The sequence below is a fragment of the Leucopleurus acutus genome (genome assembly GCF_964270905.1).
Source record: "Leucopleurus acutus genome assembly, chromosome: 3".
Taxonomy (NCBI): Eukaryota; Metazoa; Chordata; class Mammalia; order Artiodactyla; family Delphinidae; genus Leucopleurus; species Leucopleurus acutus.
Genome location: NC_139145.1, coordinates 96,462,522 through 96,481,729, shown reverse-complemented (window position 1 = coordinate 96,481,729; position 19,208 = coordinate 96,462,522). Strand labels below are relative to the sequence as shown.

The 19,208-nt window shown below is 33.6% G+C and overlaps 1 protein-coding gene across 5 annotated transcripts in view; it reads right to left on the bottom strand.

Annotated features, from left to right (window-relative positions):
• Nucleotides 1-486: 486 nt before the first annotated feature.
• The window catches only part of CHD1 (chromodomain helicase DNA binding protein 1), a 75,327-nt gene continuing 56,605 nt past the window's right edge, over nt 487-19,208 (bottom strand). For 2 of the 5 annotated variants that reach the window (XM_082836044.1, XM_082836045.1), the window contains 8 exons: nt 18,689-18,817; nt 17,962-18,225; nt 17,471-17,611; nt 13,216-13,394; nt 5,769-5,865; nt 4,751-4,802; nt 4,024-4,234; nt 490-2,483 (listed from right to left, as the gene is read on the bottom strand). In XM_082836044.1, coding sequence (XP_082692170.1) covers nt 2,138-2,483; nt 4,024-4,234; nt 4,751-4,802; nt 5,769-5,865; nt 13,216-13,394; nt 17,471-17,611; nt 17,962-18,225; nt 18,689-18,817 — 1,419 coding nt within the window. In that variant the 3' untranslated portion in view covers nt 490-2,137. Of the gene's footprint in view, nt 2,484-4,023; nt 4,235-4,750; nt 4,803-5,768; nt 5,866-13,215; nt 13,395-17,470; nt 17,612-17,961; nt 18,226-18,688; nt 18,818-19,208 lie in introns of all 5 variants that reach the window. The other 3 variants (XM_082836047.1, XM_082836046.1, XM_082836048.1) reach the window with 3 other exon arrangements.

Genomic DNA, 19,208 nt, shown 5'->3' with positions numbered 1-19,208 from the left:
ACATACAGTTTTAGATTTTTCATTCAACTCAGCTATTAGTTGACTGAAATATTCAACTAAACGTAGCATTATTAAGAAAGTTAGAGCCCATTCCATTGTCTCAAAAATGTAATACTGTTTTATGAAATTTTCACAATAGGATATAATGCAAATGTCCCAGCTACAAAGTGATGAATTAAAAATGCCAACCCTGATCTGTTTGCTATGTTAATATTATGATTTTATTAAGCATTATAATTTTTTATTAATGTGATCTTATAGAATAAAGTAATCATTTATACTAATAGTGGAAAAAAGTGAAAAAGCTTAAAAAATGTGTACCAGCACTAAACTGTTTTATCACTTTTATATTTAATTATAATCAGATGTTTTAAAATTTGAGTTATTTCTCTTGTTACCTGACATACCAGGAAAAGACATTCAGGGTAACTCTGGGGCGGGGGGGATAAAGAAGCTCTGTTTTGTACACGTAGTGTAAATTTTAGACCTAATTGGATAAAAGGAAAATATTAAAAAATATATCTATGGACAAATTTCTGTACATCACTCCCACAGCTAATCAACAGATACATTTAAGAATATTATAGGACTATATCAATACACTTATATTTGTCAGTTAAGGTTCAAATTTGTTAGATCACAGCACACATCCAAGAATGTATGCCACATGATTAAAAAATTCCCACTGAATATAACAAAATAAAAAAATCTGTAAATAAATATAAGGCATTCTAAAATAATATCTGCAGAAAATCGAGTCCAACAGATTTCTATGATCTAAATTTTACTTCATAGATTCATATATTCTTCAAAATAGATTTAATTATAGTGCTACACATTAACAATATTCAACTGCTTATCAAAATATCCTTTTCTATAAGCTAAATGTTACTACTTAAAAAAAAAAGTTAAGTGCTTGAGGGAATAAGAATGCAGCAGAAAATTACAGGAGCCCACATATCCTTTTTCTTAAATTTAATTTGTCATATATAAGGTTTTTATATACAATCAGTGTGCATTGTAACAGTTTTTATTAAAAGTCAATCAAGTTTATCTAAAATGTTACCTGGCTGCATAGCACATTTGACATTATTGCCCACATGAAAAGGAAAACAAATGGATTTACAATAACTTTTGGCCATTTGGATTCTGAAAGTGTTCATACACCTACCCTTTTAAACCAAATGCATCTGAAAAAACTGTTTCCAGAGCATGCAGTTTAGATTTTACATTATCATCTCACCATTTTGTTACACAATATTGACTAAAAAAGGGAAAGGAAAGAAATAACATGTATCTAATAAAATAGTCAATATAAAAAGGACTAATGGAATTAAGTGGCCCCTTTCCCCATTTTTTTACATTCTAAACAATGATTCCATCAAGACAAATCATTAAAAAGTGTTATTACACTGATATATATATTTTTAAATGATAAGAAGGCCTGAGTTGGTAGGGAAAGGAACAGTCAAAAAAAGCCTGAGAAGGGGAAGGAAGTAAGGAAAGCTCATTTAATACATTTACAGTAATTTACAGCCATTGTTTGTGTGTGTAAAAAGGCATAATAATAGATCACAAACAGGAAATTCCTGGCTATTTTACAGATATAAGTACAGAATTTAAATATTCAAGCTTGTGATGAAAAGCGGCAAGGTGGTCGCAGTGTACATGTAAACAAGTAGCTTTGGAAAGTGAATAAAGTCCTTGAGTGTGTTTTCTTTATTAAGAAAAGAACTCTCTTTCATTCCTTCCTGAAACAAGATCACAGGTCAGAGTAAAGTTCATATACAAACATAATTTAAATGGATGTCAGTCTAAAACCACTGACTTAAAAACAGTTTTATCCAGCCTATATGGAAGGGCAGTGTTGAGGTCCCTGTAATAGTAAACATTTTCCATTTCTTTAAAAAAGAAAAGAAAAAGTACTACAATATTTGTAGTACAGTGCAGCATAATCCTTAAATATAAAAATAGTTTCTCTTCTGTTGGGATAATAGACCTTGCATCCTGGAAAGAAGTAACAATACTGCTACTGATAGAAGATCTGTTTATATCTTTCAAGTCATGTAAGGCAATTACTGTGTTGGTTATGATATATGGCTAAAAGAAAAGTCCAGAAAGACACTATCAGTTTTTGTTATGTTTTCCGACTACTCCAGGTATGCTCAGGTGTACTTCTGTGTTCAATTGAGTGTTCAAATGGAGATCTGGAGCCATAAGGAGACCTCTGATCTAGTGGTGATCTAGAGCCACTACTGGAAGCTCTATGGTCCAACTGCCAATCTGAGTGATACCTATAATCCCTGGAAGATTTATGGTGTGTATATTCAGAACTTGACCGATGGTCTGAATGCAACCGATGATCTGAATGAGAACGATGATCAGAATGAGTTCTGTCTTTTAAACTTCCTTCCAAATTTGACCTGTGGTCTCTACTCCTGTGATCATCCAGTTTTCTGTGTTTCTCTCTATCATTATAGTATCTAACAAAAGAGAAATTAGGAATTTTAGTTAAATTAATAATGCTAATTAAATGTTTCCAAATAAAATCTTATTAAAAATAAAACAAAATTGCTTTAAAGCGTACTTTTAATTGTATACAAATTCAGTGTTTCATCACAAAACTTTATAAGTGAGCTTAAAAATCACTGGAAATATCTCTGCCTGCCTTTGGAAAAACTATTCCATTCATTAAACTAAAGTGAAACCATACAAAGCACTTCAGGTAGCATCTAATTTCTCATGCTCATTTTAGATTGGTTGCTACTTTTTATTCTATGCATCATTTGTCTTAATACATCTTAACTATCTGAAAGTTGGAATTAAGGTAACTACATGAATCTAAAATACCCCTGAAATCAGAGCCTTTTATGAACCTGTAAGCAGGAAAAAAAATAAAAACCTTTAAAACAGTCTATGAAATAAATTTGTAAAAGAAAATTTTTATTGGTTGGTGATGCCTATTAAAAGCTTCCTTAATTTGATTACTTATATAGTAAGACTTGATATATGTCATTGTGAAATTTACTCCATACATAAATGCAGCAGTTGGCTAAAAAAAATTATGGCAGTTTAATGAAAAGTAATCTCTAAAATGTTTGCCTTTTCAAATAAAATACACCAAACATAATTTAATGGTTTTTGGTTCACAAAAGGTCCTTATTATAAACAATATAAATTGTTATATAAGTCTGTGAAATTACAAACATTTACCACAACAAATATGGCTTTTCCTTTTCATTGTGTGCCTTTTTCCAATTTTAAGAGCCATTATACAATTGACATGTTTATAATGTGGCTGTGTGTCTCAGAAATTACTGCAGTGAGCACAACTAAAATACAAAAAAACCTACTCATTTCCTTATTTCTGATCTTTACTTTTACTCTTCTCAGTATTTTTGTTTGGCTTACAGTAATGATCACTATAATGAAAATATTCCCTTACCAACAAAGGAGTAAAATATATTGTTATTATATTCCAGTTATTTACTACTTAAAGGCTTCAAAAATATAATAATATATGGAGAAAACTTCCTGATTTCAGGACTATCTCAGATTGCTTTAAGTTTAACCTCAATGAATTGTTTTCACATAAATTAATTATTCACATAAATATTAGTTTTTTTTAATGGAACAGAATGTAGAATTCACCACCACCTCACTTCAGCCACAGTCCATCAATCTTTTATTTTACCTTACTTACTACATTTTGAAGAGTATTTGAGCCAATATTCTCCCAAACCAGCAATAATGAATCCCATGACTTACAGAACTCCCTACACTAAACTTTTTCTTATTGTATACTTTGATCTTAAATTTATAATTAAAAATCCATTTTTATAGAGAAATTCAGCTCTTAACCAAAAGAACTATATTTCAGTTTTTCTTATTTACAAACAAAACCTTTACCTTACATAAGACTTATTTTGATTACCTGAAGACTGAATTGGCTGATAAAGTCAAATACAACAAATAAAATAAAGAAGACATCAATAAGCAAAATTTTAAAACTGTCAAGTTTACCTGCTGTCTTGCTTGTAGTGATCCCAATCACGATGATCTTTACCATTACTAAAAGAAGAATAGGGTCTTTTCCTAGAGTCACTCTTTTTATAAGAATCTCCCTGATGTCGGTCTTTATGATGATCATGATATTGAGATAAGTGCCTATCAGATGAGTAACTGTCCCTGCTGCTATCATCATGATTTGTATTCTCTTTTAATCTTTCCACATCTGTTAGATAGAAGTGTCCAACTTTTGTTAATGACTTAAAAAAATACATGGTAAACAAAAGTAACTTCACTGCTAGATTATAAGAACTTTTCAACTCCAACTAACAAAACCAGTTCTCAAATACAGGCAGTTACAGCATTTAGAAATGGCTTTACAAAAGCCACACTAAGGCTTACAAATAGGTTACTTTAATCTGAAATGTGAACAATCACAACCGAAAAGTATAAGGCCCTTTTCCTTCTCAGACTATACTTTTGTGACTCTTACACAGAAAGAATACTATTAATCCAAATAATGTTTTTTTAAAAATATGTTCATTTCAACAATTATTCTATAATTTTCTAGAAACTGGTAATAGGTTGATTTATGGGAAAGTTAATAATAAGCTAAAAAGGATTATTAAGATACTAGATACAATATAATAACATGGGTATATATCATCTAAAACACCCCCCGCCAAAAAAACCCCCCAATTTTAAAATTTACTTTCCAAAACAATTAGCAAGACTTACTTACCTGGATTTCTAATCACTTGAGTATTCAAGTTGCTGTTCTGGTCATTATTTTGCTAAAATAAATGCACATAGGTAAGAATCTTTTAAGTGGCTTCAAACACCCTTATAAAAAAAAGGATACAGAAAACCCTTATGCTAAAAGAAGTTCTCACTTAAGATATTAGAATGTATAAATGTAATATTTGCAGATATTTTTTAAAAGTATAAACTATTTGTCCCATGACTTTTTAAAAAGTTTGACTTTGAAATAATTTTAGACTTACAGAAAAGATGCAAAAATAGTACTGAGGGTCCCCATATGCTTTTTATCAGATTCTCCTACTGTTAATATCTTATATAACCATGGTATAATGATCAAAACTAAATAATTAATACTGGCACAATACTATTAACTGAACTACAGACTTTATTCAGATTTCACATTTTTCCACTGAGATCCTTTTCCTCCAGAATCCAATCTGGTACTCCATTACACTCAGTTTTCATGTCTTCTTAGTTTCCTCCAAACTGGGACAGCTCTTTAGGTTTTTCTTGTCTTCCATGACCTTGACACTTTTGAAGAATACTAGATAGCTATTTTATAGAGTATTTCTCAATTGGGGTTTATCTGATATTTTCTCATGATTGGATTGAAGTGATGCTTTTTTGCCAGGAATTCCACAGAAGTGATGTACCTTTTTCAGTACACAGTGCAGGGGGTTCATGATGTCAGTATGTCTTATTACTGGTGACATTAACTTTGATTGCTTGTTTAAGGTGGTGTGAGGCAGGTTTCTCCTCTACAGAGCTATTATTTTTCTCTTTGTAATCAATAAACATCTTGGAGGAGATACTTTTAGACTATGCCAATATCTTGTTTTCTTGCCCACTCATTTTAGCTTCCCTTGGAGGATCTTACCTGCAACAAATTTTATTGTGAGATTTTCTATTTCCTGTATTCCTTCTACATTTATTAACTGAATTCTTCTGTAAGGAAAAATGTTTCAATAACATAAAGAAAAAATGATGCATTCATTTACCTGAGATTCCTGCCGTTTTTTAATAGCATGCTTATATAATTTATGTAATTTTCTTGCATCAAACTCAGTAAACTTAGATACAAAAATCCACAGGTTTCTAGAAGAAGAAAAGGCAAGTTAGTCTGGTGGAAAATATTTAGCTTTTTAATGAAATCCCTTCCCTCTACACAGAAATACACACATCTTAGCCCTCTATGGAACAAGGTCTCAGGAGATTATTTCTAGCACTTTTTTTAAAACTTCATATATGGATAAGATTCCAAATAAAACTGGACATGGTTAACTTTTACTTCTCTTTCAAATTCCTTCATTTTACAATCTTTGGATTTGAAAAGTAGTAATCAATCCTAATTTGAAACCAAAGGGAAGTAAACTTACTTACAAATCAGGAAGGGACTCATACTGTGGTTCAGATTAGATACAAAAGGAATAAACTATGTTAATAGTTTGAGTAAAGATACCATCAGATAATATGGATTAAGCCTGTGAATTAAAGGTCCTGAATAATGCATTAAAAAGCAACTGTCATTTTATAATTGTGATGTAATCGTCATGAGAGTAACATGATCAGACACTATAAACCAAGGACAGTATTGTATCTTTAGGTCTCTCTTCCCATCCCAAGGCTGGGATCAGTAATTGATCATGGTACTCCTTCATGATAAATTCAGATGCAGTCTCTGAATCCTTCTCAACACAGCTTCCTCAGAGGCACTAATAATCAGTGACACTTGAATTGAAGTCTATCTGCCATCACTGAAAAAGTAACAGCTTCATATATTTACAATTTTTTCTTGAACCACTAGCTTTACAGTAGGTATGTTAAAGATTTTGAATCTTGCTTATATAAACAGAGGAAAGAAATTACTAATTAGCCAATGATGGAGGTTTAGTGGACTACGCAATATCAACATCTTTGCTGAGTCAAGCAATAGATTTTTTTTTTTGCGATACACAGGCCTCTCACTGCTGTGGCCTCTCCCGTTGCGGAGCACAGGCTCCGGACGTGCAGGCTCAGCAGCCATGGCTCACGGGCCCAGCTGCTCTGTGGCAATGTGGGATCTTCCCAGGCCGGGGCACGAACTGGTGTCCCCTGCATCGGCAGGCGGACTCTCAACCACTGCGCCACCAGGGGAGCCCCAAGCAATCGATTTTAAGTGATTTTTAAAAAATAATAAACTCTGTGTTGTGTGAATAATGACTTCCCAAAAGAAAGCCATCTCTCAGGATATTAATGGAAGAAAGAAGGCCTAAGGAAGCAAAAATTCTTAGCTAGAAAATAACTATTCTCATCCTTTTTTAAAGTTTTAAAGTTATACAGAAGCACTTAATTGGGGGATTTTTTTGAAGATTTATTTGTTTATGGTTGCGTCAGGTCTTAGTTGCGGCATGTGGGATCTTTCGTTGCGGCGTGTGAGTTTTCTCTTCTCTAGTTGTGGTGTGCAGGCTCCAGGGTGCATGGGCTCTGTAGTTGCAGTGCGCGGGTTCCAGAGAGCGTGGGCTCTGTAGTTTGCGGCATGCAGGCTGTCTAGTTGAGGTGCGCGAGCTCAGTAGTTGTGGTGTGCGGGCTTAGTTGCCCCACAGCATATGGGATCTTAGTTCCCTGACCAGGGATCGAACCTGCATCCCCTGCATTGTAAGGCGGATTCTTTACCACTGGACCACCAGGGAAGTCCCAATTTGGGGATTTCTAAACAGCTGAGACATATTTCTCTCAAATACCAAGCATCAATTGCCTATGACTACAAAACATACATTGTTACAAAGGCTTGAATGAGATAACTGTATAAAGTATCTAACCTGTGTCTGGCTAGGTACTTTATACAGTTTTTATATTTTCAAAGCTCTTTTCTATTACTTAATTCTACAAATAACCAGCCTTTAGGTAGGCACAGTCAATGTAGCAGACAATTTTTCAAATAAATGAACAAATGGGGTAATGAGGCTAAGTGACTTGCCTAAACTCATATAGCTAGGTAAGGCTAGAAGGCAGGGCTCTGGCTCCTAATTCTCTTTCCACTAAGATGAGTAATTTCCAGCCTTTTGATTTTGGACATTGATATGTGTGAAGAGCTGCTTGCTAGTAAACTCCTAAGTGTTAGTAAATTTTGGAAATCAGAAATCTGTGAGTCATACAAAAATTGCAAAATTATCCCAGCATGTGTGCATACAGAGATGGATATCTGGTGATTTTCTAAAAGAATTCTTACCAGTGTTGTTAAGACAGTTGTGGCTTTCTCAAGTGTTTTCTTTCCTTTTTGTCTTATTAATTATAAATTACCATTTATAATTTAGTTTGTGACACCTCTTTGCTTAACTGTGTATATGATGATACCTATTCCTCATCAATATTTTGATCTATAATTTTACAAAAACTAGACTATAAAATTGTACTGCAGTTTAAAGAGCAGTCACCCAAACCCTTATATTTAATGTGCATATGTGTGTGTAATACTCTCAAAATTTGCTTCTATAGTGATACTTCATATAGCCTGTAACACTGGGCTATTTAAATAAATTATGGCATATTAACAGGCATATCAAGTTATAAAGACTAATATTAGCAGGCTATTTTAAACTAATGGGACATTTTCACAATACATATGCACAGACTATTTTGTTTCTTAATTTTCAACATCATGAAAATTTTCATACAGCAAAGATAAAAGAACTTTACAATGATCAACCATATACCTAATACCTAGATTCTCTTATTAGCATTTTACTGTGCTTGCTTTATCACATATGATTCCATTATGTCCATCCCTCTGTCAATCCCTCTAGTTTTTGTTTGATACATTTCAAAGAAAAACAGGTATTAGTATATCTCCCCCCTAAATACTTCAGCATGCATATCATTAACTGGAGTCAATATTATTTAGTTTTTTCTTTTGAAACACTCTTTAGATTATACTACTCTCGGTAATCAATTATCAGTGAAATGAAAGAATGAAGAAATAGCTAATACTGAGTCATGAAAGCTAATTCTTTCAACAAATTTGATAAAAGTTTATCAGATAGCAGTTGGGAAAATTAAATCATTCCTAAATATAGTAAAATCCTTGTAATTTACATCTAACTTAATTAGCCAAATCCTATTATTATCCATTGTTTGACATTAAATTAGAATAGCTTATTTAAAAAAGTATCAAAACGCTGATTAAAAATGGGCAGAGGACCTGAGTAGGTATTTTTCTAAAGAAGACATACAGATGGCTGACAGGCACACAAAAAGATGCTCAACATCAGGGAAATGCAAATCAGAACCAAAATGAGATATATCACTTCACACCTGTCAGAATGGCTATCATAAAAAAGGAAAAACAAGTGTTGACCAGGATGTGGAGGACATGGAGCCCTCATGCACTGTTGCTGGAAATGTAAATTGGTGCAGCCACTATGGAAAACAGCATGGAGGTTCCTCAAAAAATTAAAAATAGAGCTACCATATGATCCAGCAATTCCACTCCTCCGTACTTTTCTGAAGGAAATAAAAACACTAATTCGGAAAGATATATGCACCCCCATGTTCACTGTAGCATTATTTTTACAATAGCCAAGACATGGAAGCAACCTAAGTGTCCAACCATAGATGAATGGATAAAGAAGTGGATCTCTCTCATTCTCTCTGTCTCTGTCTCTCTCTCTCTCTCACACACACACACAAATATTACACTGCCATAAAAAAGAATAAAATCTCGCCATTTGCAACAACATGGATGGACCCAGAGGGTATTATGCTAAATGAAATATGCCAGACAAATACTATATATTTCACTTATAGGTGGAATCTAAAAAAACAAAACAAATGAACACGTAACAAACAGAAATAGACTCACGGATACAGAGAACAAACTAGTGCTTGCCAGACGGAAGGTGCATAGGTGCATGGGCAAAATAGGTAAAGGGGATTAAGAGGTATAAACTACCAGTAAGAAAATAAATAAGTCACAGTGATGTAACGTACATCACAGGGAATATAGTCAATAAATACAACTCTGTATATTTACAAATCACTAGGTTATACACCTGAAATTAATAGTGTAAGTCAACTATATTTTAATAATAATAAAGTAAAATGCAAATTTGGTCCTGTTTAAAAATAAATGAAGTTAAAATTATGACTAATGTTCATGGGGTTCTATTAATTTATAAAATACTTGAGTTATTTATTAAAGATAAATGAGTGTAATCTGGTTTTCATTTTGTTACTACAACAAAAGGCTAAAAAAATCAGTATGTCTTTAAATTGTTAAAAATACTGTGTTAGGGCAGTGGTCACCAGATGATATTAAAACTTTCACTATTGGTATGACATTAACCTTGAAATAAAATTTATAAGCAAACTTAGAGAAAATTAATTAAATGATACCTGAGTGAAGTGAAATCCACAGCAGCTGAGAAAATTCATCGCCTTTAAATGAATTTATAGACTATCTCTAGACTATCTACATTCTACAGTTAACTCAAAAGAGTAAAGAGGTAGGAATTAATAAACTGTGTTTTTATTAATAATTAAATTTCTTTTTAAGAATACTTTTTTCCCTAGAAAAAACCTAGTTGAAATTAGATTCTGGTCCTAATTATATCACCTGCTGAATTGTGTGATCTTGGGCAAAACTCCAGACCTGGAACTAGCGAGCGCCTTGTTGTTAAAGTTCATGCCCTATGCGCCTCCTTGGCCATTACCCCAGTCCCAGCCCTACAAAGCTGTTCACCTGAGTCCATTTTTTTCTTCTGTAAAAATGGAAGTATTAACTATTAAGATTTCCTAAATACAGCATTTTTAAAAGGATCAATTAGAATGACGCATATGAAAGTACTTTGATATACAAACGAAACACAAATATACATTATTATGGTTATCACTTGATTGTAAGTGATTTTTAAATAAAAACTAGTGTTGCATTTCTTCACCAACTATTTGGCCAAAATATTTATATATAAACATCTATAAGCAAGAAATAAAGCAGATAATTATGGTTACTGTAAAAATTTGCTTAACGTCAACTGCTGTATAATTATGGGTGAAGTCCCTATCTTTAAAATTACAGGTAAGGTCTTGATCTTCCTTCCTTTTGTAGAATCAGTAATTGTAGCTGTGTTCTGTGGGTTGGAGTGGAATAGAGCAGGGTGGTCAGAAGTTCAACCTTAACACAAGGGACTCTCCCTTCTACATTTTTCCCCAATCTTTCTCTAAAGACAGCACTCAGACCAGAGCAAAAACTAATTTGCTTTTGAAATATTTTTCAATTGGGGTCTTTCTGTTCTTTCCCATTTAAAGGAATCTGGTATAACCAGAGACAGTGGCAGCAGGAATAAGTACCAAGGAATATGAAATCAAGGTAGATTGGGAGAAAAACAAAAGCTAATTTGCCCAGCTGGGTAAAAAGAGGAATAAAACCTTGGGAGAGGGCTTCCCTGGTGGCGCAGTGGTTGAGAGTCTGCCTGCCGATGCAGGGGACACGGGTTCGTGCCCCGGTCCGGGAAGATGGCACATGCCGTGGAGTGGCTAGGCCCGTGAGCCATGGCCGCTGAGCCTGTGTGTCCGGAGCCTGTGCTCCACAACGGGAGAGGCCCGCGTACCGCAAAAAAAAAAAAAAAACCTTGGGAGGTAAGGGCGAACACAAAGAAAAATGTCTCCTGGCTATTTGGTCTCTCTTCTTTTAAAGGTTTTTTTACCCCCCTCCCCCATTTCCTAATAACAACCTAAACCTGAAATAACATCCAGTTGTATTAGTCGACATGTAATTTCAACGAGATGCTGCTTATTTCTAATCTAGAAAGCAGGTAAAATAGATATTCTGCCTTCTTCACAACATCAAAAATCTAAACTCTAATTATATTAAGGTTTAAAAACTGGTATGTAGTACACAAGTTTTGTCAGAGAGAAAATAAGCTCCTTTACACTAAAAAGTAGAAAATAACTTTAATATAATCCTTTAAATTAACTAAATTTAGCTTTAAAAATAACTCACTGCATTTCCTTTTTCCCTAATTTTATCACAGACAAGCAACAATCAAGAATATGTCTGGGAGCCACTGACAGAGAACATTTATTTAACTTTGGATCTTGAATATAAAAAGATAGAGGAATTCCGCTATCTTCTCATTTAATCCTAGTATATATAATTAAACTCTATTGTGTTCATGTCCATGTCCTGTGGTTCTGTACTTTAGGGGTCCCTGTATGAGTTGATAAGAGCTTGAGAAGGATGGAGTAATTCTATTTTATGGTATTTAAGGAAAGCATTAAGCTCCGGTGTATATATATTCCAACCATAAATAAAAGATTCAACTAGACACTATGAATAGTACTTGAGAATTATTGCCTCTCATTCTGCATAATATATCTTATCATTATCCTTCAATAACTGAAAAATATGCAGTGCCTTATCATTTTACAGATGATAATACTGGGGGGCTCATAGATATTGGTAACTGTTTAAGGTCACAAAGCCAAAAATTAGCCAGGATGGAACTAAGCATGCATGTCTTGTGATGCCAACTCCAGTGATCATTCCATGTCATTATAGGCACATGACTTTAGGCTCTTCTTCATGTCTGTGAATGGTTTCAGTTTCTTTAGACATGAGCTCAGTTTCACTTGTTTTCAAAAGCCTAGTGATCACGATCAACTTCTATCTCCTCTTTCTAAAATGGGGGTCCTGGTTGAATTTAAGAAGAAAAGGGACAAGGATAGAAATTTTTTTTTTAACTTTTGTGTAATCATCATGCCTCCTCCAGAAATGTGTCATTAAATTTTTTGTTTTGATGTATAGCTGCACTACATGTAGCAAAGTAATCAGAAGGCTAATAAACAGATATCAATGACTGGTTTATGCTCATGTTATTTTTTTCCTATCCTGTCTAGTAGTCTGGCTTAACAGTGTCCTGGATTTGGTAATCATTAAGTGATTAGTATCATATCATAGCAGTTCAGATTTATAATTTTAAAACCAACTGTAACTTTAAAATCAATCAAATTGCTGCCACTTCTAAGATGAAGAGGAAAACAGAAGTCTGCATTTTACATTGCTTGAGGACATTGAGTTTTACAAGGCTTTAGTCATACTTAGAAGATGAATTGCTAAATTTATGTAACAAATTGGTATACCAACCTCTGAAGATATTACTGAGAATAATTTGGTAAATTGTGGAGATTTTTAAAAATAAAATGCAATTTGAATTTTAATGAAATGCCTTTCACTATTTATTTAAAGGCTGAGATGCTACCTGTGGTTTATCATGATGCACAATTAAGTAATCACTTATTTATAAAAAGCTTTAAAGTTAAAGGAAAAAGTGAAAGCAATCATCCTCAGGTTACCTTTTTAAACTTTTTGTTACCTAAACTTCAGAAGTAGAAAAAAAATTGAAATACAAGAGACAAATAGATGGTTACAAAATTACAAATTTAACACTTCCTGAAAAATACATCACTTACTTTCTCCACTGCTTGATTTGTTCAGGATTTGTATACTCTTTCAGACATTCCGTGATATGGTCTCCAATTTTTATTAAGCACTGTCTAGTATGTTCCAGTTGTTCTCTTTCTGAAAGGCCTTTCTCGGGCCTATCAAGTTGCTTCAAAGCTGCTTTGACAGGCCTCATTCTTTCTTTACACTTTAAAACAGGAAAATAAGAACACAAATACATGTATTAAAACCATGAATTCAACAAAGATCTACTTCTTTCAATCATACTTACTTACCTGAGTAAATATAGCATTGTCTAATGCTAAAACGAGCATTAAATCTCACCTCACAGCTCTTAAACATCAAGCATTTCTCCTTCAGACTTTATTCAGAAAGCAAGGCTTTCCATTATCATTTAAAATCAGTCTTTGCCTAAGTAAAAGCCTTGGATTTTACTTACTTTTTATAAAAATGGTTACTTTTTACACTGTAGAACACCATTCTAAACAGACTTAACGTTAAAAGATAACAAAATATTTCAGAGTATAACAATATTATGTATTGACTATAATATAGAATAAAATGTAAAAAAAGATCTTTATATATTGGCAAAGCTATTTTTATATATAAATACATAAATAATAATCTTTATATAATATATTGGCAAAGCTATTAACATCAATATAGCTAAAAGTATAAACTGTCTATTCTTGGGGCCGAAGTAGCTAATGATGAATTTTGCTTCTATCGTATTTGGGCAGTCAGGGACGTGGGGGTAGTTGATGGAAACCAACCTCTTCCTTGGCCTACAGAGCACTAGCATGCTAGTAAAAGGACAACACACCCAAACTGTACCATTCAGTAAAGTCCAATTTGTGTAATAAAAACTGTTAACCTTATACCAAAACCAGAATTAAAATATTACTAAAAAAGCAAACTGCAGATAAATTTTATTGTATACAAATGCAAAAACAACTTTATAGTAATTATATCCATGAGTAGCAAATTGAGTTAGTTTGGGGAATGTAAGGATGGATCAACTACAGACAATATATTTAGTTGACCCAATGCCACCATTTACTTACATCACTGCTGTGAAGGGCCTTTCTTATTATCAATTAAGTGTCTATATTATATGTGCAAATTTGTTTATGAGTACTTTATTCTGTTTTATTGACCTATTTCTCCAAATCAGTTGGGAAACTTTCCATTTTGTCAGGAATAATTTAACACTGGAATCATTTATTCTTTAGTTAAAATTAGAACTCAGCCAAGCCTAATGTCTTCTTTAAAAAAGGGAAATTTTAAATTTCCTTTCTAATTTTTAGTGTTACTCATATTTGTTCTCTACATTTTCTGTTTCTTGTTCAATTTTCTAGTTTATATTCTGCTAGAAAATTATTTATTCAACATATGTAGGCTGGAAACATACTATATTCTAGGCGTTGTTCTAGACCCAGAAAACAGAGTGGTAAATAGAACAGAGACCCTGCTTTTATGGAACCTGTAGTCTAGCAGGAGAATAGAGCCAATAAGTAAACAAGACATAGTGTTTAAGATGGTGACAACCATGATAAAAAAATAAATAAAGCAAGAAAGAACAGGGAGCTTTCTACCTTACTTAAGCTTTCAGAGAAGGGTGATGCTTGAGCAGGTATCTAAAGAAAATGAAGGAGTAAGCCATTTCAAGCAGAGGGAAGAGCAAGTAAAAATGTCCTACAACTTGTCTGACATGTTCAAGGGAACAGTATGAATTCCAGTGTCGCTGGAACCAAGTGAGTCAGGCAAACAGCAGGAGATGATGGGAGTAAACCATATGCTATATCTTTTAGACTATTGTTATGAATCTTTTATCCTGAACGAGAGGGAAAGCCATTCAAGGGTTTTAAACAGAAAAGTAACAAGGGGTACTTTATTATCCCTGTAACAGTTATTGTCAGTCTGGGCTGCTGTGTGGAGTACAAACTGGGGTATGAAAAGGGTATAGGGTGAGATGCGAAGGGTGAAAGCAGTGAGAACAGCTATGAAGCTATTGAAATAATCTAGGAAAGAGATGGCTGTGGCTTGAACCAGTGTGTTAGAGCCAATATGATTTACTCATTGAATGTGAGTGGAGGAAAAAGAGAGGAATTGATGACTAAAATCTATGCTAAGGTCAAGGCCTAAAGATGGGAACTGGAGCAATGATAACTAATGTTTATAAAGCACTTATTAGGTACCAGAGGCTGTGTGTTCATTGCTTATATTTGATTCTGACAATAGACCTTTGCAATACCATTCACTCTATTTTATAGAAAAAGAAATTGAAGCTTAGAATGAAATGACATTTGTGAAACCCAGTTTTGACCTCAAACACTTTCTTGACTGCTAAATTATACTGCTATCTAGGAAGACAGATCAATAAGACACAAGAAAATCAAGAGATGCTAAATGAGGCAAAGATGTCAAGGAAAATGAAGACTGGGAAAAGACCAGTGAATTTCTTAATAATCAGAGCTATTCCCGAATACAATAAAATGTATATACCAAGAAATTTTTTTTTTTTTTGCTGTACGCAGGCATCTCACTGCCGTGGCCTCTCCCGCTGCAGAGCACAGGCTCCGGACGTGCAGGCTCAGCGGCCATGGCCCACGGGCCCAGCTGCTCCGCGGCATGTGGGATCCTCCCAGGCCGGGGCACGAACCCGCGTCCCCTGCATTGGCAGGCGGAATCTCAACCACTATGCCACCAGGGAAGCCCCCAAGAAAATCTTAATCATACAAGCTCAGAAAATCTGGAGTCCATGTTTAAAACTATTCCATTATTCCTTTCCATAATACAAGAGATTTTAAATCATTTATGAAGGTTAATGAAGAAGAAATTCATGCACTGGGCACAAAAGAAAACTTTCCATTTCATCGGTTATATGAACAAGTCAGATGGCTAAGGAGGAAATGTGGGCAAAGAAGAGGCAAGAGGTGCAATTTCACTTACCTCAGTAATGAAGCACATAGTGTAGGGGAAGCAGTTCAGAAGAGTTCAGTGTTTTCACCTCAGAAAAGCAAAAGCACACCATCACCCATTCCCACCCAATACAGAGGGGGTAAAAAACAAAAACAATAGAAAATGGATAGAGAGGCTAGATTAAGATCTAGGCCATAAATAAAAAGGTTAGCCCTAAAAGTTGCTAAGGAATCACAACATGTGAACCTGGAGAAAAGATAAAAATGAAAGTCAAGAGATAAGATATATGTTCATTTAAGTAAGTAAGATGGAAGACAGGAGCTGCAACAGCTTACTTGGGAATGTCCCCAATATTCTCAGAGATTAGAGGGATGTAAACAGCCAAAAGTGAGGAGGACAAGAAAACTGTCGCAGGAACTATGTTATTTAAAGAGCATATCTGGAACTATATTAGGGCATGTAATGGAATCAGTAGGAAATGAATAAATGCGTTCTCAGTCTTAATATCATCTAGTCAGAGTACACAATAGGAGAAAATGGGACATGAAGATGAGCTGGGGATCTAAAAGGACGTAGTAGGTCGAACACAAATATAATTTTAGAAGGTGAAAATTTCCATCTTTCAAGTATAGCATTTGATTAGTATCAGTGATAAAACTGACTTAAGATTACACCCATAAGATTATTTGCGTTCCTGAATATATACAGCAAATAAACCCTTTGGAGAAAGGCCAAGATAGATTCTCCCTGACTCTGATGAATATAAAAGCACGGTAGCATGTAAAACCAGTAATATTTTAGACCAGTGTTCCTCGAAGTGTGGTCTATGAACCTGTGTTAGTCCAAAGCAGGATAGGTGCAGAAATTTTAGAAACCTTTATATCAGTTTGACAGTGCAAATTTATACCTACTGAATCTAGTAATACAACACCAGGGCTTATATTTTATATTCTTTTCTTCCTAATTTCATTTTTATTTTATTTTCTAAAAACACTGGTCTGTAAAAGATTAGAAAAGAAGGGTCCTTCACTGTAGATAAAAAGCACTGTTATATGGATAATAGGCTCAGGAATTGAAAAGTTTAAAATTCTAAAGTTGGAGGAAAAAAAGTTTATTCCCTAAATACCTCTTCTTAAAATCTTTAATTTATGAAGAAGTTTTTCTAGGTTGATTCTAAATTTAGGATACCTTTCAAAATTTAAATCTATTGCTTTTGTCAGCTTGAACTGCAATGCTATCAAATTCAAACACATTTCTAAAGTTAAAATTTTAAAAGATGAATATAAATTAAATAAAATGCTATATGAATTATTCCTAATAACCAGAAACTTTACTACTTACTATGCTGAATGTCTTCTGATCTAGCTCTTCAGATTCTTCAGATATGGGAACTGGTTCACCACTTGCAGTGATATGAACTGGAGCATCCGACACTGAAGACTTCTTAGATCTTTCCTTGCTATCAGACTTGGATTCACTCAACTGATGAAAAAAAAAACACAACAACAACAAAGGCAAAAATGATTAACACTTCCAGAAGAATTACAGTCCCATTTTATTCTATAAAGTTTACTCACATTTAACATTCTTATCTATTTGATCTTTCCCCCATTTTATTTGGGGAAACCAAAAATAAAGCTATTCTGTAACATTATTTATTAGGTAAGGCATCAAAAAGGATTCAAACCTGTTCTTCTCCTCTACTAGATACCCATATGCATTTTTAAAGAACTCAGTTATTGAGACTAATTGGGCTGACAGACAATTTATTCTCCTAAACTGTAAATATGCTGTTGTGTCACTTTCTAAGTTTTATATTATGATTTGCATACCTTTTCTTCCTTTATGTCTTTTTCTTTCTGTATAGCTTCTTTTACTTTGTTTTCTCTTTTCTCTTTAAAATCTTTTTCCTTTATATCTTTCTTATCCTCTTTTTCTTTTATCTCCCTTTTAAGTTCTCTTTTATTTTCCTTTTCTTTCGCTTCCCTCTTTTCTTCTGGTTCCTTCTTTATACAAACATCTGGCTCAGGTTTTTCTTCACTGTCTCTTTCTGTTTTAACTTTTTTATTTGGATGTTTCACAGAAGTGATCTCATCCTGAAAAGTGCAAGTATGGCCAATGTATTACTAACCAAATCTTGACAAAGACTAATTTCTTTTCTTTGCATGACTACGTATTGCATGTATGTGGATTCTGAGAGAAGTAACTCAGAATCCCATTAGTAATGATACATGCAATATTTACCTTCCTATAAAAATTAAGGTAAGCCAATCCCATTCAAAATTCATAACAAAATTAAAGGAGACAGAATGTCTTCAAATGGCAAATGTTTGAAAAGGAAGGACCTTTGCTCTATCCCTGTAGTGAAATATAATATTCTATTGGATGGGTAGAAATTCTGTTCTGTAAATGAGACTACATAGCAAACTATAAAAAAGAACTTCAGTATCTAAAAGTAAAATTTCAAGCCTTACTTCAAACTTCAAATGTAAAGCATACTAAAAATATGCCATGTTCCCTTTCTATATAACAGGTTGCTTTTCTAAAACACATTCTTACCTTATCATCATCTTCATCAGACTTTTCTGAGGGCAGGGGAGAAGAATCGCTCTTTACTTCCTCTTTCATTTTTATAGACTTCATTGCTTTATTCTTCTTAGCTCTTACTTTCCTCCTTTTTGAACCTCCCTAAAAATAATTATTTTTATTCTAACCAACCCCACAGATACCATTAAAAAAAAACTTAAATACCACATCTATAAAGCTAAAGAACACACACTCCAACTCAATCCTTAATCTGCTGGCACTAAGCTACACCAATCTTAGAAAGTTATTATCAACAAAAGTGATATAACTTAATGAATCAAGTACAAATTAATGTGAATAAATGCTAACCAACTATAATTATTTCTTAAAAAAAAAAAGAAATAGGAGGGTTGTTCACTTTCCTAAATTATTATTATCTTCAACTAAATCCAATGTCACCAGAGATAGCCTTAGAAATTTTTTGTTTGTTTGTTTGTTTTGCGGTACGCGGGCCTCTCACTGTTGGGGCCTCTCCCGTTGCGGAGCACAGGCT